General features: G+C 29.7%; 10 protein-coding genes and 1 pseudogene across 11 annotated transcripts, besides 1 other annotated feature; 8 read left to right on the top strand and 3 right to left on the bottom strand.

Moving 5' to 3' along the window:
• Window positions 1-739: 739 nt before the first annotated feature.
• Window positions 740-1,815, top strand: TVAGG3_0232730 (ribonuclease inhibitor domain-containing protein; the record flags this gene model as incomplete). Its single annotated transcript, XM_001313864.2, has 1 exon — window positions 740-1,477. One exon carries the CDS (start codon window positions 740-742, stop codon window positions 1,475-1,477), a length of 738 nt encoding a protein of 245 aa, XP_001313865.1.
• A 459-nt stretch (window positions 1,816-2,274) lies between these two features.
• TVAGG3_0232740 (uncharacterized protein) lies at window positions 2,275-2,925 on the bottom strand (the record flags this gene model as incomplete). The annotated part of the gene is made up of 1 exon (XM_001313865.1): window positions 2,275-2,925. The coding sequence occupies one exon, from the start codon at window positions 2,923-2,925 to the stop codon at window positions 2,275-2,277; it is 651 nt and encodes a 216-aa protein (XP_001313866.1).
• A 267-nt stretch (window positions 2,926-3,192) lies between these two features.
• On the bottom strand, window positions 3,193-3,486 carry TVAGG3_0232750 (uncharacterized protein; the record flags this gene model as incomplete). Its single annotated transcript, XM_001313866.1, has 1 exon — window positions 3,193-3,486. The coding sequence occupies one exon, from the start codon at window positions 3,484-3,486 to the stop codon at window positions 3,193-3,195; it is 294 nt and encodes a 97-aa protein (XP_001313867.1).
• Window positions 3,487-3,701: 215 nt separating this feature from the next.
• TVAGG3_0232760 (uncharacterized protein) lies at window positions 3,702-5,974 on the top strand (the record flags this gene model as incomplete). The annotated part of the gene is made up of 1 exon (XM_001313867.1): window positions 3,729-5,864. One exon carries the CDS (start codon window positions 3,729-3,731, stop codon window positions 5,862-5,864), a length of 2,136 nt encoding a protein of 711 aa, XP_001313868.1.
• A 409-nt stretch (window positions 5,975-6,383) lies between these two features.
• On the top strand, window positions 6,384-7,488 carry TVAGG3_0232770 (uncharacterized protein; the record flags this gene model as incomplete). The annotated part of the gene is made up of 1 exon (XM_001313868.2): window positions 6,430-7,326. The coding sequence occupies one exon, from the start codon at window positions 6,430-6,432 to the stop codon at window positions 7,324-7,326; it is 897 nt and encodes a 298-aa protein (XP_001313869.1).
• Window positions 7,489-7,897: 409 nt separating this feature from the next.
• On the bottom strand, window positions 7,898-9,834 carry TVAGG3_0232780 (lipoteichoic acid synthase family; the record flags this gene model as incomplete). Its single annotated transcript, XM_001313869.1, has 1 exon — window positions 8,008-9,576. The coding sequence occupies one exon, from the start codon at window positions 9,574-9,576 to the stop codon at window positions 8,008-8,010; it is 1,569 nt and encodes a 522-aa protein (XP_001313870.1).
• A 623-nt stretch (window positions 9,835-10,457) lies between these two features.
• TVAGG3_0232790 (uncharacterized protein) lies at window positions 10,458-11,045 on the top strand (the record flags this gene model as incomplete). Its single annotated transcript, XM_001313870.1, has 1 exon — window positions 10,458-11,045. The coding sequence occupies one exon, from the start codon at window positions 10,458-10,460 to the stop codon at window positions 11,043-11,045; it is 588 nt and encodes a 195-aa protein (XP_001313871.1).
• A 2,576-nt stretch (window positions 11,046-13,621) lies between these two features.
• Window positions 13,622-18,562: part of a mobile genetic element that runs on past the window's edge.
• On the top strand, window positions 14,600-15,049 carry TVAGG3_0232810 (uncharacterized protein; the record flags this gene model as incomplete). Its single annotated transcript, XM_051227401.1, has 1 exon — window positions 14,600-15,049. One exon carries the CDS (start codon window positions 14,600-14,602, stop codon window positions 15,047-15,049), a length of 450 nt encoding a protein of 149 aa, XP_051112387.1.
• Window positions 15,090-15,621, top strand: TVAGG3_0232820 (uncharacterized protein; the record flags this gene model as incomplete). Its single annotated transcript, XM_051227402.1, has 1 exon — window positions 15,090-15,621. A coding segment is annotated over one exon (532 nt), but the record flags the coding sequence as incomplete, so codon positions are not given.
• Window positions 16,021-16,687, top strand: TVAGG3_0232830 (annotated as a pseudogene). Its single transcript has one exon. A coding segment is annotated over exon 1 (667 nt).
• On the top strand, window positions 17,918-18,549 carry TVAGG3_0232840 (uncharacterized protein; the record flags this gene model as incomplete). The annotated part of the gene is made up of 1 exon (XM_001329995.2): window positions 17,918-18,549. A coding segment is annotated over one exon (632 nt), but the record flags the coding sequence as incomplete, so codon positions are not given.

Here is an 18,562-nt window from a genome sequence, read left to right on the forward strand (position 1 = left end):
ACTAAAGATCAAAAGACACTAAATGTCTATCCAAAAAATCATGGGACAGAGTTTAATTGTTCAGATAACCTTGAAATCATTGAAGAATTTGCTTTTTCATGTACATCGATAGAACGCATAAATCTTAATCCAAATCTAAAAAGATTAATGGTTTTGCCTTTAGTAGTTCAAATTTAAATTCAATAATTATTCCAAATTCAGTCATTTCACTTGGAGAAAGAACATTCAAGGATTGCCTCAATCTCACATCAGTATCCATTGGAGATGGTGTCAAAAGTATTCCCACAAATTGTTTTGAAAACTCTAATATTTCAAGTATATCACTTTCCGAAGGAATTACTCGCATTGAATCTCAAGCATTCATATCATGCAATAACCTCAAGTATATATTTCTTCCGAAGACCGTTGATTTCCTTGGTGGTTCATGTTTTCCAAGAAATATTTCAATTGAAATTTCAGAAGGATCAAATTTTTCATCCGATCATCAGTCATTGCTTTACAGTGCTAACAAACAATCTATTATCATGTGCTTCAGCCAGTTAGAGCAATATGATATCCCAAAAAGTGTTGAAATTATAGAAAATAATGTTTTTGAACAAATTTCAGAACTCAAGACGATTAATTTTTCTCCAAATTCTAAATTGAGCAAAATAAGCGAATTAGCATTTCTAAAATGTCAAAACCTTGTTAACATAAACTTCCCTGAATCGTTAAAACAGATTGATATTAATGCTTTTTTATGTGTTCTTCAATTAAAAGTTTACATTTCAAGGGTTTGGAAAGCATTGGTAATTGTGCTTTTCAAGAATGTACATCACTTGAATCCGTAGTTTTCGATGGAGATGGTCCTCTAATATTAGGACCCGGCGCTTTTGCAGATTGTTTTAATTTGAAAACAATAGTATTTAATACGAATTTGACAAATATATATCACGTAGTTTTCCGAAATTGTGGATTTACTGAAATAGAAATTCCTAGTTCAATAAAAAGTATCGGAGGTAATGCTTTTATGGGCTCTAAATTAACAAGAATAAACTTTTTAGGCTTTTCTTCACTTAAAGTCCTTGTTGCAAATGTATTTCAAGGAGCAACTCACCTTACTGACATTAACCTTCCAGAAACAATTCAAGAAATCAATGAAAACGCATTTGAAAGCACGAATATTTCTTCATTTGTTGTTCCAAAACAAACAATTTCTATTACTGAGTACGCATTTAGGAACTGCAAGAGACTTGAGAATTTTATTATTCCAGAGAACTGTTCTCTTCAAAAACTTGGCTATTTCCTCTTTGAAGGCTGTTTATCACTGAAAAAATTCGAATGCAATGGAAGTGATTATTTTGAAGTTGAAAATTTTGCATTGTTTAACAAAAGCAAGACATCATTGATCTGTTTTCCGCCAGCATGTGAATGCCAGTACTTCTATGTTCCAACAACACTGAGAGAAATTTCAGGTGCTGCTTTCTATTGCTGTTGAAACTTAGTTAATATTTTGATTCCGGATAAATCAGTTGAAAGAATATGTAAATATGCATTTGCTAATTGCACATCATTAAGTCATATCAACATTCCTAATAGTGTTGTATATATTGAAACAAATATTTTCCACAATTGCTTTAGACTCAATTGCGGTGTTGAAATCCAAAACAAAAGCGCGTCATTTCTCAAACAACTTATTGAAGTTGGCCTTCTTGAGAAAAATTCCATTCAAGAATGCCGTGTAATTACATGCATTAAACTAAACCACTATCGCTATTATATGGCTTATGCTCTTGCTATAATAAATGAAGGCAGTCCACTAGGCTTATTCTAAACATATTCATACTCTTTTTTATTTTTTAGTTTTTATTCCTCAACAGAGCAAATTTACAGGAGATGACATGAACTTTGAAGAGAATGTACAGCTCACCAAGATATCGAACATCACAGAACAGAGATATGTCCAATCAAATGCCGAAAAAGAAGATCATTTTGCCATCACTTAAATCATCAAACAAGGACCAACCGATCAAGATGATGTGGAGGGGCGTCTTTGAAGAAGAAGACAACGACTTGATATTGAGTTTGCGATGAAAACGAAGACAGCAAGGAAATCTTGAAGTTTATCAGATCAACCCTGTCGCAAGCAACTCATCCGCATGGAAATCATCTGCAGCTACTATCAAGGAGCAGAAGAAGATGGTTCCACGTGGAAGGTGTTTATGTATTTTATTTGATAAAAATACAATATAAAAAAGTTAAAAGTTAAAATATAAATCCAAACAATGTTTAATCTTAAATATCTTTTTGTTCTTTGTTACATGCTTCCATTGTTACATGTATTTTCTCTTCAATAACTTTGATTTTGCTTTCAGTATCAGCAATTCTTTTCTTTATTGCTTCATTAGAAGATTCCATGTCTGCGAGAGTCATATTGAAGTCACTGATGTTAAGAACTTTTTCACGATGCAAAGCATATCTTTCTTTAACACCATTGAGGTTCTGCTTTATGTTTTCTTTTCTTTGTTCAAAAACACCCATTTGAGCTTGAGAATAAGTAATCTGGTACTTCTGATTCTCAATTTGTGCCTTTATTGCTGCTATTTCATCATCTAACTGAGATTTCTGTCTGTTTAGATCATTATTTTCAGTATTTTGTTGATCATTTCCGAAATTATCTTCTTTAAGCTTTGTAAGATCACCTTTTGCTGCGTCAAGATACTCTTTGAGCTTTTCTATCTCTAGGTCTTTACTTTCTCTTTCTTTTTGGAGCAGGTTTTCCTTATTTTGTAATTCTTTCATTTTAGTTTCAATTTCTAATAATTGAGCTTTAATTTCAGAAGTTCTCTGATCTTCTGAGTCTTCTTTTTCTGTTTGTTCTTGTTGTTGAGGCTCTGAAATATTATTATTTTCTTTTTGTGCTTTTTGTAATTCCTCATTGATCATTTCAGTGAGACTATGTATTTCTTTTTCAGCATCTGTTAGTTTCTCTGTTAAAATGCCTAATTGTAATCCGTTATTATGTTTTCTTGCATCGATTTGAGCTGAATAAGTATCTATATCAATATCCTGGTTTTCTGTAATTGCTTTCTTACTTTCTTCTTCTAACTCTTCTTTTAAGTCATCAATTTCATCTTCTAATTCAATAACTTTTTCATTTTCAGAATCTTCTGGTGGAATTTCTTTTAGTAAGACTTCCGATGCTGCATCGTATCATGCATGCATACTGTTAGCGTAATCATCTAGTTGTTGTGTGATGAAATTCAAACTCTCTGAAATATCATATGTAACAATGGCGTCTTCCTGCAACTCTTTGCAGTCTTCTTCATATTCTTCGACTTTTTTATGAAATTCTGCTAGGTTACGTAATAATTCTTCTTCTTCAATTGTAATTCTTTCTTCTCTATCAAAACCAGCCTCACTATTGAGAAATAAACCGCTTTTGTTAGACGATAAAGTATGTTTTGATCTCAATATAGATGGGGATTTTTTAGGAGTTATATTCATAATCTGAAGAAATAATAAAAATGACGAATTCATTTTAAATCTCTAGTAATCTTTTTAGTATTATATTGATGTACTTCAAATAGCTAAAAATTATCAAATTGAAAACGAAAAACTGATTTTTATGAGAATCTTTTATGATAAATCGTTTTGTTATATGTATTCATGGCTTTTAAAGTGATTTTACAACATATTGTAAAGTCCCAATTGAAATTTCTGTCCACTAAAGATATCAAAAGTTTCTCATGAGTTCAAGTGATATCGATAGTAATGATGACAGTCAAGTAGATCTTTTAAAGACCAGCAAAGATGATAATTGCCCAAAGTTCGAAGATTGTTTTAGTAAGTTTTCAGATAAATCTGACTTTCCTAATCCACATAATGGATCAATTGTATATACATCACTTGAATACGCATTAGTATCAGTCATTCTTGATAATAAAAAGGAAAATAAAGGAATTCCAATCGAAATATTAAAATCAAAATCACTCGGAATATGGTATATGAACTTAAATTCAGAATGTTCTCAAATAACAGACACAACAGTCAATGTGGAACTGGCTAAAAACTCATTTGGAAAGTTTAATTTTATAAGAATCGAAGATGATTTAGTTGTAACAGATATAACTCAAGTTCCATCACATTTCAAATACATCTACTCCAAAAAGAATAATAAAACTCTCTCACATTTCTTAAATAAAGTTATTAAAACAATTCCATCACTTGAAGAGAATTCAGCTTCCTCATTCTACACGCATTTGACTGGCCAACGCGTTTGTTGGTCCTTACAGTTAAATATATTTCTAAAGAAAATTCAATCAAATTTCATCAATTATTCACTTGAGAAGCTTGGAAAATACGTAGTTGAAGACGCTATGATGGTTAAAACTGAGAGGAAAACGTTAAGATATAAAAAAGAAGAAGAACAGTTATTATACGAATATCTCTATGAATATAACTATTTAGCGCCCATGTATTACGTAGATCTCATGAATTTTGCACATTACTGCGATTTGTTCCTTGAAATTACTGATGAAAATGAATTTTTGAAAAGATTTTTGAAAATTGAAAATACATTTAAGAAAGATTCATATGTAGGATTCAAAATTGACTTCGATAAGAAGCTACTGGACGTTTCAGAAATCGAAAATCCTTATTTGGATCAAAAAATTCTTCAATTTTATAAAAAATCTGGTTCTCCAGAGTTCCTGCTTGAAAACATCCAAAACAGAGTTTCAGAAGATGATTTGACCACAATTTTACAGAGTCCGGCTTCATTTTATTACTCAGATACAGAAACATACGCAATAATACCTGATTATGCTTTTATTGCGAACTACAGATGTTTGTATCTGCAAGACTATATTAACAAAGTTACTTCTTTGATGATAAAACAAAATAATTATGATTTCGAAAAATTGGATATGGAATCATTGGATGATACCATAATTCCAACAGATACTGATCAATTTCAGAAGGTTTCTGATATTGATAAAAGCCTAATTCGAGAATTATTGACTGGAAAACCAAATCCAGAGTTAGAAACGAATTCTTTACCTTCAAAAATTGATTATTCCAATGTAAAGAAGCTAACAAAGCAAGATATTCTCGATTTCTTCTCTAAAAAACAAAATGAAGTGATAACAATTTTAGATGATGAGCCATTACTAAAGATTTCCATTTCAAACAAAAGATCTACCTCAACACCTAAAAAGAAGAAGTCCCAAAAGAAAGGAAAAAAGGAACTTGCGGCAGAAATGCAAGATTCTCAAGAGCCTCCTCGTAGAAAGAGAGGTAGACCAAGGAAACATCCACTCGTTACACCAGACCAATCTAAAAACGATGACGTTGTCTTAATTCAAGAAATAAAATCGTCATCGAAGCCAAAAACAAGTTTCAAGCCAAACAAAACAGCTAGAATAGTATCTGACCGTTCGTACTCGTTTATGGAAGATGAAGATGACGAAATTCCGAAATCTAAATCTTCAAATGCAATTCTTCCAAAGATTCTTCCAAAATTCTCGGACTATGATGATGAGGAAGAATCTATAAGCGAATACGACCTTATTGACTGGGAAGAACCGACATTAATTTCAAAATTAAAAGAATGTGAACCAGGAGTAATTTTCAACAAATTACCGAAGGTTTCATTGGATATTGATGCTAACCCCAGGCCTGAAGATATGAATTTTTATACTAATAGTAATCCAATTCCTCCATTAAGAATTGCCATTCAAGATCTTGTGAAATCAAATTCGTTTTCAATTGACTTGGCCATAGAACGTCTTTGGCCGGTTTATGGAGCCAAATTCAGCGGTGTTGACTCATTTATTGAACAAATTTGGTATCACCTTGGAGAATTGGATGCATGTGTTAATTAACATTAGTTTGTTTATTAATAAAGTATTACGATATTAATATATTAAAATAAATTTTATTTAATTTCTTTTTTTGCGTAATAAAAAGAAGTCAAATGATATTTACATCTGGCTGCATGTAAAGATGATCTTTTAGACTATCAAAATTAGAAAGAAAAATGTTTCCATTTTCCATATCACTTTCCTATTTAAATTAGATATGCTAGAAAGGAACTGGCATCATTTGTCTATGAAATTGCATGAATTTCTAAACTCATTGAATTACTTGTAAAACATATGATGGAGATAACTTTATGCAGAAAGCTCAGTATTAGGACAGATATAGATCATACTAATCATCTAAATTAGAATCTATAATGGCATTACTATTATTAGGATATAGAATGCTCGTATTTAACTCATAAACAAAGTTTTTTCATGCATAATTGTTTGTCCATTGAAAATGAAAATAAAATAAGAATTAAATTTTATATTTAGAAATGCATTGATCTAATATAAAACAATTAATTGCTGGAAAAATTAATATTGTGTTTTTTTGCTGGATATTTATAAATTTGCCAATAGAAAAATGCTTTCCTCTAAGAACTTGGTTGATTCTCTTTTGAAAATCATAAAGGAAGGACATATCAATAATGAAGTTCTTAAGGATTTTGTGCATTTGCAGTCAAACCATATAAAACAAACAAAAAAGCCCGAGCAATCAAATTCAACGAGCCAACAAAATATATCAACCGAAATTACACCAAAAAATAAAAAGAACAAATCAGGTAAAGCGACACAACAACCAGAATTTGATTCATTACAATTTTTTAATGATGCACTGAAAAAAATACATCAAACCGTTATAGCAAATGGTTCCAGTAGCCAGGATAAGGAGTTCTTGTCTAATATGTTAAACTATTTTGAACGTTTATCTGATAATAGCAAATCTCAATCAAAGTTAGAATTTTTCATGATTGATTCCAACTTATTTACAGGAAAAGACGAAGAAATTATAAAACTAAATGCTTTCCTGTTCAAAATTCTCAAATTAAATAATTCAACAATAAAAGGCCCCAAAGTTTCTACATTTCTTGAATATTACAATGATGATCAGTTTACATTAGTTTGTGAGAAAGTATTTGAAAGTTATCTAAATTATATCAAGGATTCAATCAATTTACCTAAAAAAATCGATCTGAAAATAACGGACATACATAATAAAGATAAAACGAAGAAAGAACTTGTTACAATATTAGGTTCTTCACTTTTATACATAATTCTTCAATTTTGTGAAAAAGAGAAGATACTAGTTACAGATTTATTTATCAAACCTGATTCTAAGAACATTCTGCTTGTTTGCAATAGAATTCTTAACCAAGGAAAAACTTTTCAGTTTGATCTCAACAATTTCGGTCCAATTACTGATAACGACGCAGACTATCAAAGTGTTCTTAATGTTGTTGGTGTTAATGAATATATATAACCCAATTATATCATTCTTTGACTTTCATGATTTGTAACTTCCATTTTTATATTAAAAAGTAATGTTATTGTATGGAAAGATATAGAGATTTCTGTCTTTCGCTTTGTATTAAAAACACCTTTCGTTTTAAAGTAAACTTTTATACTGAGATGCGGCATTTTAAATGCATCGTTCATTGAGTAAATTAAATATCTATTCTTATAACATGAGGTTTTATATGGGATGCAAAAACGATTATTCAAAATTGAATCCGCACATATTTTATGTATTTGAAAAAGTTTGGAGTTAACTATTATATATAATCATATCCATTAATAAAGTATTGCAACAATTGCATATCCATCTTTTGACTTCTTTACGCGGATAGTCTTTTAAACACCCAAATAATACGCATCCCTTTTGGAATTCAAACTTCCAAAAGGAATAGTCTTTGAATGCAACATAATCGTATTTGTGCAATTTTTGCACTTGTAGGAAAACCCATAATATGTACCCCTTATTTGTTTATTCTAAAGGGTAGTAACGAATATAAATAAAACAGCTATGCTAATATTTAATAAATATATTCATGGATATAATAATTTTATAAACAAATAACAAACATACTGATATAAACCTAATTTTTGCTATTTTGCCAGGAATTGAGAGGCACTGGAATAAATGGAAAAATTACATAAAGTCTCAATTATTTTCAAATGGAAAGGCGTTTTCAGAGAAATTTAAACCTATTTTCAAGCATGGTTCGTTCAAATTGCAATTCATATCTTCAAATTTGTTCTTATACCAAGCATAGACACCTTCTAGATCCTTTTCTATTTCTTCTTTATTACGCTGTTCAAGAATTGTTTTAGTATCAGAAAACAAATTTGATCCTAATCCAAGTCTATTTCCTTTAATTTCAACACCAGCAGCAGCAAGAACAGTTGGTAGAATATCCAAATGTGTGAATTTTCTTGGCTTTTTGTGCTGAACTTTTGTTGAAGTATGAAGAAACATGTTGAAAATTGTTCTCGTGTAATTATTTTGTATTGCTAATGCTGATAGATCGTTGTTCCTGAGCAAATGATCGCCATGAAGTACAAAAACCGTATTTGGATACCAGCTTTGCTTCTTGCTCCATCTAAGAAAGTCTTCAATATTACTGTCCAAGCATCGATAAATTCTTTCTAACTTTGTAGGTGCTTCAGGGCATGCATTGCAAATATAGCCAGGTTCGTGTGTATCTCTTGTTACAATGTGTAAATAGAATGGTTCTTCTTGCTTTATAATATCCATGACTCTGTTTCTTATGTATTCGAATAAATAGAAATCTGGAATAAAAACAAGTGTCTTATTAATAATATGTTGATTGGTTATGACTCTTTCTATGCCATGGTAATCAAATATTGATCCAAAATTCCAATCATTGTAATGTGTACCGAAAATTGAATTTGTTGAATATCCATTTCGCTGCAAAATATCTCCAATGCAGCTAACTTTTGGATAGTAATATTGCGGACTATTTTCTACTGTTATTTGACTTGATTTGGACATCCATTTGAATGGAAGACTGCAAGTTAAGGCAAAATTAGCGCTTACGGTAAATCTTGCTCGTTTGAGCTGCTCAGCGCCTCCTATCTTACCTTTTTCACTGGAGAAGTAGACTGTTTTTGGATCAGAATATAATTTCTCTATGTTTGGTTCATATGAATTATTAAATAATCCTCCAATTGACTTGGAGAAGAATGATGTCTCTAATGATTCAACGCTTATGAATATGATATTCTTTTTCTTACTAGGGAATGTCAATAATTCGTCTGTTGGATTAACATAAAATTTATCGAAAAATTCAATTGAACTTTCTTCGTCTGGTTTGATCAACTTCACAAATCCGAAGAAAATTGCAAATATGTGGGCAAAAATAATAGCTTTTGCACTAAATCTAAAGTAAATTTTTGTTTTATATATAATAAATCCGGTACCTCGATATTTGAAATACATTAGAATGAGTAATAATGAAGGGAAAAAGCATGGAAGATAATAACTCGTTAGAAATGAATAAACAACTTCTGATTTTGAAGCATAATCTGTTTGTTTGAGCATTGTCTCCAATTCATCAAAATGTATTGTACCTGAAACTTGATATACATTCTTCTGAAATCCTATTATTAATGCAGATATAAAAGAAAATACAACTGATTCAAATTCGTCCAAATATTGTAGCATGAGATTGGACTTGAGCTGTAGCTTTGGTTTAATGATCCAAAACATCTTTTTTCGATATAAAGGCAATATAAATATTCCGACAAATATTGATAATGCTGTAATTGCAATGAAAAGATATAAATTGAACCCATATTTTGAAAAATTATTGCTTACGGTGCCAAGGAAACAATTTGTGGCAATCCAATACAAAATGATAAAAATACTAATTGAATCCGAAGAGATATCATGTATCGAACTCTTCCAGATGATTTTCTTTGTTAGGGCGTAACATACTATTGGTATAACAAAGAAAATCAGACGAAAGACGATCATTAAAAAAATTGTCTAGAATTTTATTTTTATATGAAAAACGTATTGTAATTATTATAACGCGCATGTTTATACTCAGGAAAATTTGTTTGATTAATCAGCTTGAATTGAAAAAATTGAGCAGTTTCAATGAAACCGAAAATAGCATTGACTGAGGTAATATCTGTAGAAAACAGGAAAATGGATTTTGTTTTTTAAATTTCTTTAATTTTGAGTTATTTACAATCTAATGGTATTTGGCGATGATCAATCGCTTGATTGGATAATCAGCACAGATTTGGATTATCGTGCCGATAAAATTGCTTAGTATCTTAAATGATAGCAGACTTAGTTTGTGATTCGTGCTCATAATTCTTTTTAAAGTGTCCCGTTATGCCATAACTTCTTCAATAACATAATACAAATATCGGTAGAAGCTGCTCTTTGATATAGCACTATATTTAAGTAAATTGTTGAATAGTAGTAGGATATGACGGGTTTAGTGACTTTTTTTGTTACATCTATATATAGACGATGCATTAAAATATATTTATTTATAAATCATTAAAAAAATTAACATTAATTTTAAAATAATTTATTTTTTATCTTTTATAAAATAATCTATATATATATAGATGATGTCAGATATTCCACGATTAATTAAACATTGTTTAAATCCTGAATGGGTTAAACTTCAATTTAAAAATGAAGATTGTGAATTATTAAATGAATATGAAAGCCAAAATAAGCTAATGAGGTATAAATATAATGATAAAGAATATTTAATTTCATGGAATCAATGGAGTCATAATCAAAGACCTCATAAACAAGAAGAAGAAATTGAAAATAATGAAATGGAAATCATTGATGACATTAAAGAGGATGGAATTCCTAAATTTTGTAGAAAAACCTTTAGAACTAAGTTAGGAGCATATAAACGTAGAGTATTAAATCCTGAATATCTTAAACATCAATTTAAAAAGGAAGACTGTGAATTATTAAACGCTAATGAATATGAAAATGCTAAATCAAAACTGAGATATAAATATATTGGAAGTGATGAAAGGTGTAAAGATAAAGATAAAGTTTATTCAGTTTCATATAATAACTGGCACACGTTAGGGATAAGAAAACATTTAGGAGATTATGGTAAAAGTTCTGAATTCTTTAAATCTAGTATATACGAGAGAGTAAAAGAAATTAGAAATAATTATTTTCATGAATAAAAAATAAACTTTAAAAAATAAACTTCTGACATTTTTGAATAATTTATTTTTTTAATTCGTAAGAAATGAGTGAATCAAAATTCGTGACTGTGAATCAATTAATGGATAAACTTTCACCAATTCTCACCCAGGTTAAACAAGTAGACGTTTATTTTGATGATTGCATACAAAGTTTATTTTATAAAGGTAAGTTTAATATTAAACCTATTGCTTTTGCATTTGATGGTAAATTAATCGAAAATTCAAAAATTTGGGAATTAATTCCGGATATTGAATTTATAACAAATATGAAGGATAAATGGTTTAAACAACAAAACCACCTCACTAAAGTTCTTTGTAGATTAATGATTAAAACTGAGGAAAAAGAATTTAACGGGTTTAAATATCATCCATGTAAAATTTTAGAACTTGGTAACGAAAAACTTCAGAAAAAATTAAACGAAAAACTATCAAAAGATAAAGTTGAAAGAGTAAATAAACTCGCTAAAGGTAATGGTAATGATGAAGATGAATTTGATGTGTTCAACATTGAACTTTAAGAAACTAATGATTATTTGAATTTATGAAATCAATTATTTGATTCATTCTTTCTTCAATCTCTTCTATTCTTTTTGTTAAATCATCTATTTTCATTAATGAGGTGATTCTTGATTGAGGAATAGATTTCAAACTAACCACTCCTTTTATTTTTGAAATTTTGAATCCATCAACTTTAAACATTTTATTCAATTTACACGTTGTCAATTCTTCAAATAATTTTTTATTATTAGCATAATAGTCATTAAATTCTTCAACAGATGAAAAAATTTTTATTTCAGTAATTGGTTTAACAACGTTTATTTTTTGTTGAACATTTTCACTTTCATTTATTTCTTCCTCCTCTGTTTCATTTATTTTTAAAATCAGTTTCATTTATCATTAAATAAAAATTAGAATATAAGTGATGAAATATATTTTTTAATTAATATTAAATCAGAAATGGCGGCAGGATTCTTTAAAAAATTATGGGATGGAATTAAGAAAGCTGCGGGTTGGGTTTATAAAAAGATTATTAAACCCGTTGCAAACTTTTTGGCACCAGTAGCGAAAACGGCAGGAACTATCATAGGTGGAGTATTAGGTACTAAAGCAGGTAATCCGGCGATGGGAGCACAAGCAGGTAACGCAGTTGGTGGAATGCTGAAGGAATACTTAATAAAATAGGGGTAGATAGTGGAAAAATAAATATTATTTTTATCTTAGTATCGGTAGTCTTTGATAAACTTTTTCTCCTTTATTTAAAACTTCTCTTATTGGGGCAGCTTTTGGTGTTATTGATTCAGCAACGTCACTAATTGCTTCTTTATTCTTAAATATCCAATTTGCCCTTCTTCAATGTTTCCCAAACTTTACTCGCTCCTCTTTTTACTTTATCCCACAGTTTCTTAAATATACCTGCAGCCATAGTTGATTATTTCATTAAAATTAAAAATTCATTTTCATTTTAATTTTGATTTTTTATTTATTAATAAATGACGACTAACTATTTGGTGCCAAACACTAAACCGATTAATGGAAATGTGTTTCATTCATTCGAAAAGATAAATGAAATATTCGCAAAGAATGACGGTAGAAGATATTATAGAGAACTTGAAAGTTCATGCTATGACTCTGATGCTCCATATTTTGATGATAAACAAACTCATTTAAGAATTACAAATCCGGCTCATGATGTGAACCAATTAGGTGACACATATATTAAACGCAAAGTTAAAGCAACTCTAGTTTCAAATAAAGCTTTCACATGTGATGCCGCTTTTAAATGCATGCGTTTATTCGTTGGTTACAAATCATCAAATCAAAGCTTTAAACAATTAGAAGTAGAAACCGAAAGAGGTGATGCCGGTTATCTTCAGATGGATTGCGCCCGTGAATCTTTCGCATTTGCAACATATAAACCAAAATCAGAAAGGAAAGTTAAAAAGTTTGTTCATTCGTTATATAATAATGTTCAAAAATATGATAACTCAGTATGTGGTAAATATATTGACCCTTCAGAAGTTTTCAAGAAAGCAAATGAAGAAGTTGATGTCACTTTTGATATGATTATTCCGGTAAATGATTTGTTAGCATTTCAGGCGTTCGATGATTATCCTAAATCATTTGGTGATATCATTCTTAAATATTATGTTTTCAGGGATACTTTAGTATTTTGTCAGGTTGACCCGTTAAGAGTTGCTGATTTACAAAATTACGTTTATGAAAAGATAACTGATGAAAATTATGAAAAGATTATGAATCATGTTTATAAATATGATCGCAAATTCCAACAAATCGGACTTCCTGCCAAATTAATTACAAGCTTAGCCGCTACATCTGCTGACGCAACAGTTGATGACGTTATTATTTCATGCACAAAGATGGAAGTTTTAGAGGATAAATGCATTACACCAGGATACGGTTTAATTGAAGAATCAGTTAAAGCAATACCACGTTTATTCAGTAAGGAAGATCCATTCATGATTCCAGCTCAACATATTGACGTTCGTTCACTAAATGGAGGTTGCATCACTCCTGAAGGTATTAGCTCAGATTTCTCATACGCTCTTCATAATGTTACAGATGTTGTGTTAGCATTTCCGAAGAATGCAATGCAAAGAACGGTTTTAGAAAATCCAATGCTTCGAGGTCTTCAGGTCACTATAGATTCCAGAAACTTCCCCGATCAAGCGATGACCACAGTGGGTGACATATTCTTTACACGTATGCTTCAAGCTTCTGATTTAGATGGAGTGAATGAATGCACAGAAGAATACGAGGACTCATTAACTAGACCACTGAATGCAGATGATGGCACGCCATTAGCTAGAACATGGAAAGACCAAACTTCATTCTTATGCACTATTCCAGTTCAACGTGATGGAGCGGGTATATTCTTTGATGGATTAGAAACTTTCAACTCACAAGTTACAGTACAAGTGAAAGCTTATCCAATCATTCAGGGTGAAAATGACACTTACTGTTCAAAGGTGACAAATCCTCCTCAGGTTTGGTTTACTAGGACTACATATTGGACATGGACACCGGATGAAGGTTTGAAATATCATCCAACAGGTACACCACCACAGTATAGAAGTTCATATGATGAAATATTGATGAATAGAAATGTTTAAAATTATAAATTTATTTTTGATTAAATGGATTTAAATTCATACACTCCTTATGAAGAATTAGCAGGAGTATATAATACATACATAGATGATATGATTAATGAAGCATTGAGTGATAATAGAAATGCTCTATCTAAGGAAAAATTAATGAAAATTCCATATTCTGAATGTTACTTAAATTCAATCACTGCAGCAATTGGTAAACAAAATAAAGGTAAAACATTAACGATATTAAAACAAATTATCATTATTGCTAACACTTCCCCCTATTCACATGTGTTAATTTATATCAACCGTTCAGGTTCACCTTCAGATGATACATTTGAATCTTTAAAGCATTTAATCAAAATTCCAATTATTTATTTATCACAAGAAGAAGCAGAAGATTATTTAAAAAACTTTTTAATGTATAAAGAATTATATAATACAATCAAGAAGCAAGGATTAGAGGATAAAATTATTGATAAACAACGGGATGAATTATTTGAAACACTTTCTATTTCAAATTTTGATAGAGAATTTTTGCATTCACTCATTTTTCTAGATGATGCAGTGAAATCAAAACTAATAACAAATGAGAAATCATATTTTAATCAGTTATTAACTCAATGTCGACACATTCAGTGTTCATTCTTTATGGCTGTTCAATACTTCAAAGCATTAAGCACAAACATTAAATCAAATCTATCAACCCTTTTCATTTTCAGTGGGTTTAGTCGTCAACAGTTGAACGTTATGCTTTATCAAGTGAATTTACCAATGAGCATTAATGAACTTTACACACAATATCAGCAATTAGGTGAACATGGAAAAATAATAGTTGATTTAAATAAAGGAGGTGTTAAATTTGATTAACTTTTTATAATTAATTTTTATTTTTTATTTATAATTAAACATGACAGAAATAGCAAATCTTCTACAGGTTCCATTAAAACAAGGAACAAACAAAAAGGGTGCATATAATAGAACTATGAAAGTTCCTGATGGAATGAAAGAATTAGTTCATATTGTTGCTGGTCTTCAAAAAGATGTTAAACAAATGAGAAACGTTTTAACATTACCAGAAGCTCAAGCATATGCCAAACGTCAAGGTCCAAATTGGGAAGCACACGAAGCAGACATTACGGGTCCAAATGGAAAACCTGATGGTATAAATGAAGTTTTCGTTACTGATGGTCAAGGTAATATTAAAGTCATAAATGGTTATAAATTAACTATAACTGATTATCCTAAACGTAAAGCATATAATGAACGTTATCCTATGCAATTTGATGAAAATGGAAAAGCTGTTAAACAATACATTGGAGAAGGTGAAAATGGTCCAATTAATTCATACCGTTATAATCCATATTCTTATTTCAATGAAGAATTAAATGCTATTGAAGAGGGACCGGATGGATTACCACGATATTCTAACCAGTTTGATGGTCAATATGCAAATATTAGACCTGAAATTTCAGCTAAGAAATTCTTTAAAGTGCTTTATTCGATCCAGTTTTCGCAAATGTTAAAGATGAACTTAAACAGCAATTCCAACCAATTATAGTAGCAAGAATTGCATCAGGTGCTTTATCTCAAGCATTCAAAGATTTAATTAAGAAACCATTATATCAGCAACGAGGTTTAACTTATGATTTAGTTAAGGAATCAGATAAAAGAAAATTTGAGAAATCAGATGATTATAAGAATGCAATTAATGAATATATTAGGTCTATTAATTACAATGAACCAGCTAAAAATCAACTTCAAGAACAAATACAGGGAATAATAGATTCAAAACTTCCAGCAAAATAAAAGTTTAAATATATTTTTTTATTCGATTATAAATGAGAAGACGTTTCACTAGTCAAAAAACACTAACGCAAAAGCAGAGATTACGGTTGGTTATAACGTAAATGATGATAAATCACGAATTATTCAAAATGTTAAAGTTAATGTTAGCCCTGAATTAACAAGGTCAGCAACTCAACCAAATTTATTAACTCGTGACTTACCGAAAAAGGAGGAGGAGCAAAATAAAGAAGATGGAGACCCAATCATTTTATCTGAACCCGGTAAAGAACCTGTTGAAATTCCCACTTATCCAACATACCCCCGCCTCTTTCATCAAACATCGAGAACCCATATAAAATAGACATTAATTCTGAATTAATGAAAATTTACCGTGATATAATAATTAATAATTATGATTCAATAATAAATTTAATTGACCAATCCGGTTTAATTATTTTACCTTATGAATCATTAATTCACATTATCGCCATTCTTTGTGATGTTCAAGATTCAGACGTTAAGATTCAATTTTTCATAGATGATGAGGTTTCATGCTGCGGAACAGTTGCAAAAATAAATCCTATAAAGGATATTAGCACAATTAAGATATCAAAGAACGGAACAACAACTGAACTTCATTTAACATATAATGATATTTATAATAAAATAGTTGATGAATATAAAATATCACTTGAAAAATTCTTTGTTAAGGCTATTTAATATTCAAGCATTAACATTATCGAATAATAATCCTTTGAATCATAATCAATAATAATTGACCTTTCACCAGTTTCTATCGTTTGTTTTATTTCTTTTTGTTCCCCACTATCCGGATCGGTCATTGTAATTGTTTTTGTTATAGTATCAGCTTTATCTTTAACTTCAATCTTTTTTCCATCGGGATATTTAAACCAAAATTCCAAAAATTCGATATTGTCAATCTGTTCATATTTTAATCTATCAATTACATTTTTAATACCATCTGAAAATCTTATGAAATGGTCATTATATGGGTTTGATTGAACTAAATTTGAATGAAGTGAAATATAACCTGTTGATGAATATGACACTGACTCATATTTTCTGAAAACACTAAAATTTATAACATGAATGAATTTCTTATTCGTTGAATTTATGAATTCTTGAGGTAATCTTATTCTAGTTTTATTTATCACTGGAAAATAACGCTTTACCATATTTTTAATCGTAATAAAAAATGTCAATTATCAATATTATTTCGAATAATAACTGTGAATTAAATTTAACAGTTAGCGGAATTTATAATGTTACTCTCGTTTCTGTGAGTGGTAAATTTAATCCCATTCTTTTAGACCCTTCAGATTATATATCATTTATTAAAGATGACCTTAAAAAACGTATGATATGTATATAAATAATGTGATAGCGAAATGGGATATTAACATGATTTTAAGTTATTTAAATGAATCATTTATCGTATGGTATGAAGAAAATTTTAAATCAAAACCCGATAAACTTTTTGAACTTGATGAAATAAATAACCTTATTAAATTCCCGCTGAAAATTAAATTTTGTACTCCTCATCTTCGTTCATTGTTGGGGATATTAAATTTTGAAAAAGATGTTGGGGATGTTTTGTATTCTGACACTGGTTCCAATTTCATTTTAATCAAATGTGATAAAGTTAATACCCCAATGAAATTTTCACATCAAACATTAGACCCTAACTCTTACCCATCAATACAAAACATTTTATCCATCAACTTAAACACATTTTCTTTATCATATCCGTTTCAATTATCCGGGAATTCATTTATTCTTCATTCAAAAGATTTATCAAATATTAAATTTAGAATAACTGACCTATTTGATTGTGATTTAGAATTCATGAATGAAATATTATGGCAATTTCAAATAGAAAAAATAGCTGATGAGATAACGGATTAAATATTTATTTTTAAATCATAATAAATGATTAAACAACAGCAACATAAGGCGCAAAGCGCCCAGGTCCTTCAGACCATTACATACGCCATATATGCATATAATTCAAAGACGGCAGAACAAACGCAAAGGTTGAAATATGGAGATTTGGAGATAGTATTGAAAAATGACCATTTCGAATTCGTTTGCAAAGGTGGTGCAGTGATATCAAATATAAAAGAAATTTTATTTATGAATTCTAAAATTAAAGGTATAACGGATGATATAACATCAATTCCACCAGAAGAACAGAGATATTACGCATTAAATGCATTTCCTAAAGTTTTGAAGATTGGAAGATTTAATTTAAATGAAGAATTCATAGAAGGTTTCCTAAATGACATAATGAAGAAGGTGGATAAGGAATATGTTGATGAAAAAGATAATGAAATTAAAGAAAAGGTTGAAGGGTATCATGAATGGACATTGGAGACTTTTAAAGTTAAAGCTGATACAGAATGGGTTTCAGGATGTTTAGACCTTAAAGCAGATAAAACTTATGTTAATACTGAGTTAATGAAGAAAGCAGATTTAGTTTATGTAAATACCGAGTTAAACAAGAAGGCAAATTTAGTTTATGTTGATGAAAAAGATAATGAAATTAAAGAAAAGGTTGAATGGTATCATGAATGG

The sequence above is a fragment of the Trichomonas vaginalis genome, chromosome IV (genome assembly GCF_026262505.1).
Source record: "Trichomonas vaginalis G3 chromosome IV, whole genome shotgun sequence".
Classification (NCBI taxonomy): domain Eukaryota; phylum Parabasalia; order Trichomonadida; family Trichomonadidae; genus Trichomonas; species Trichomonas vaginalis.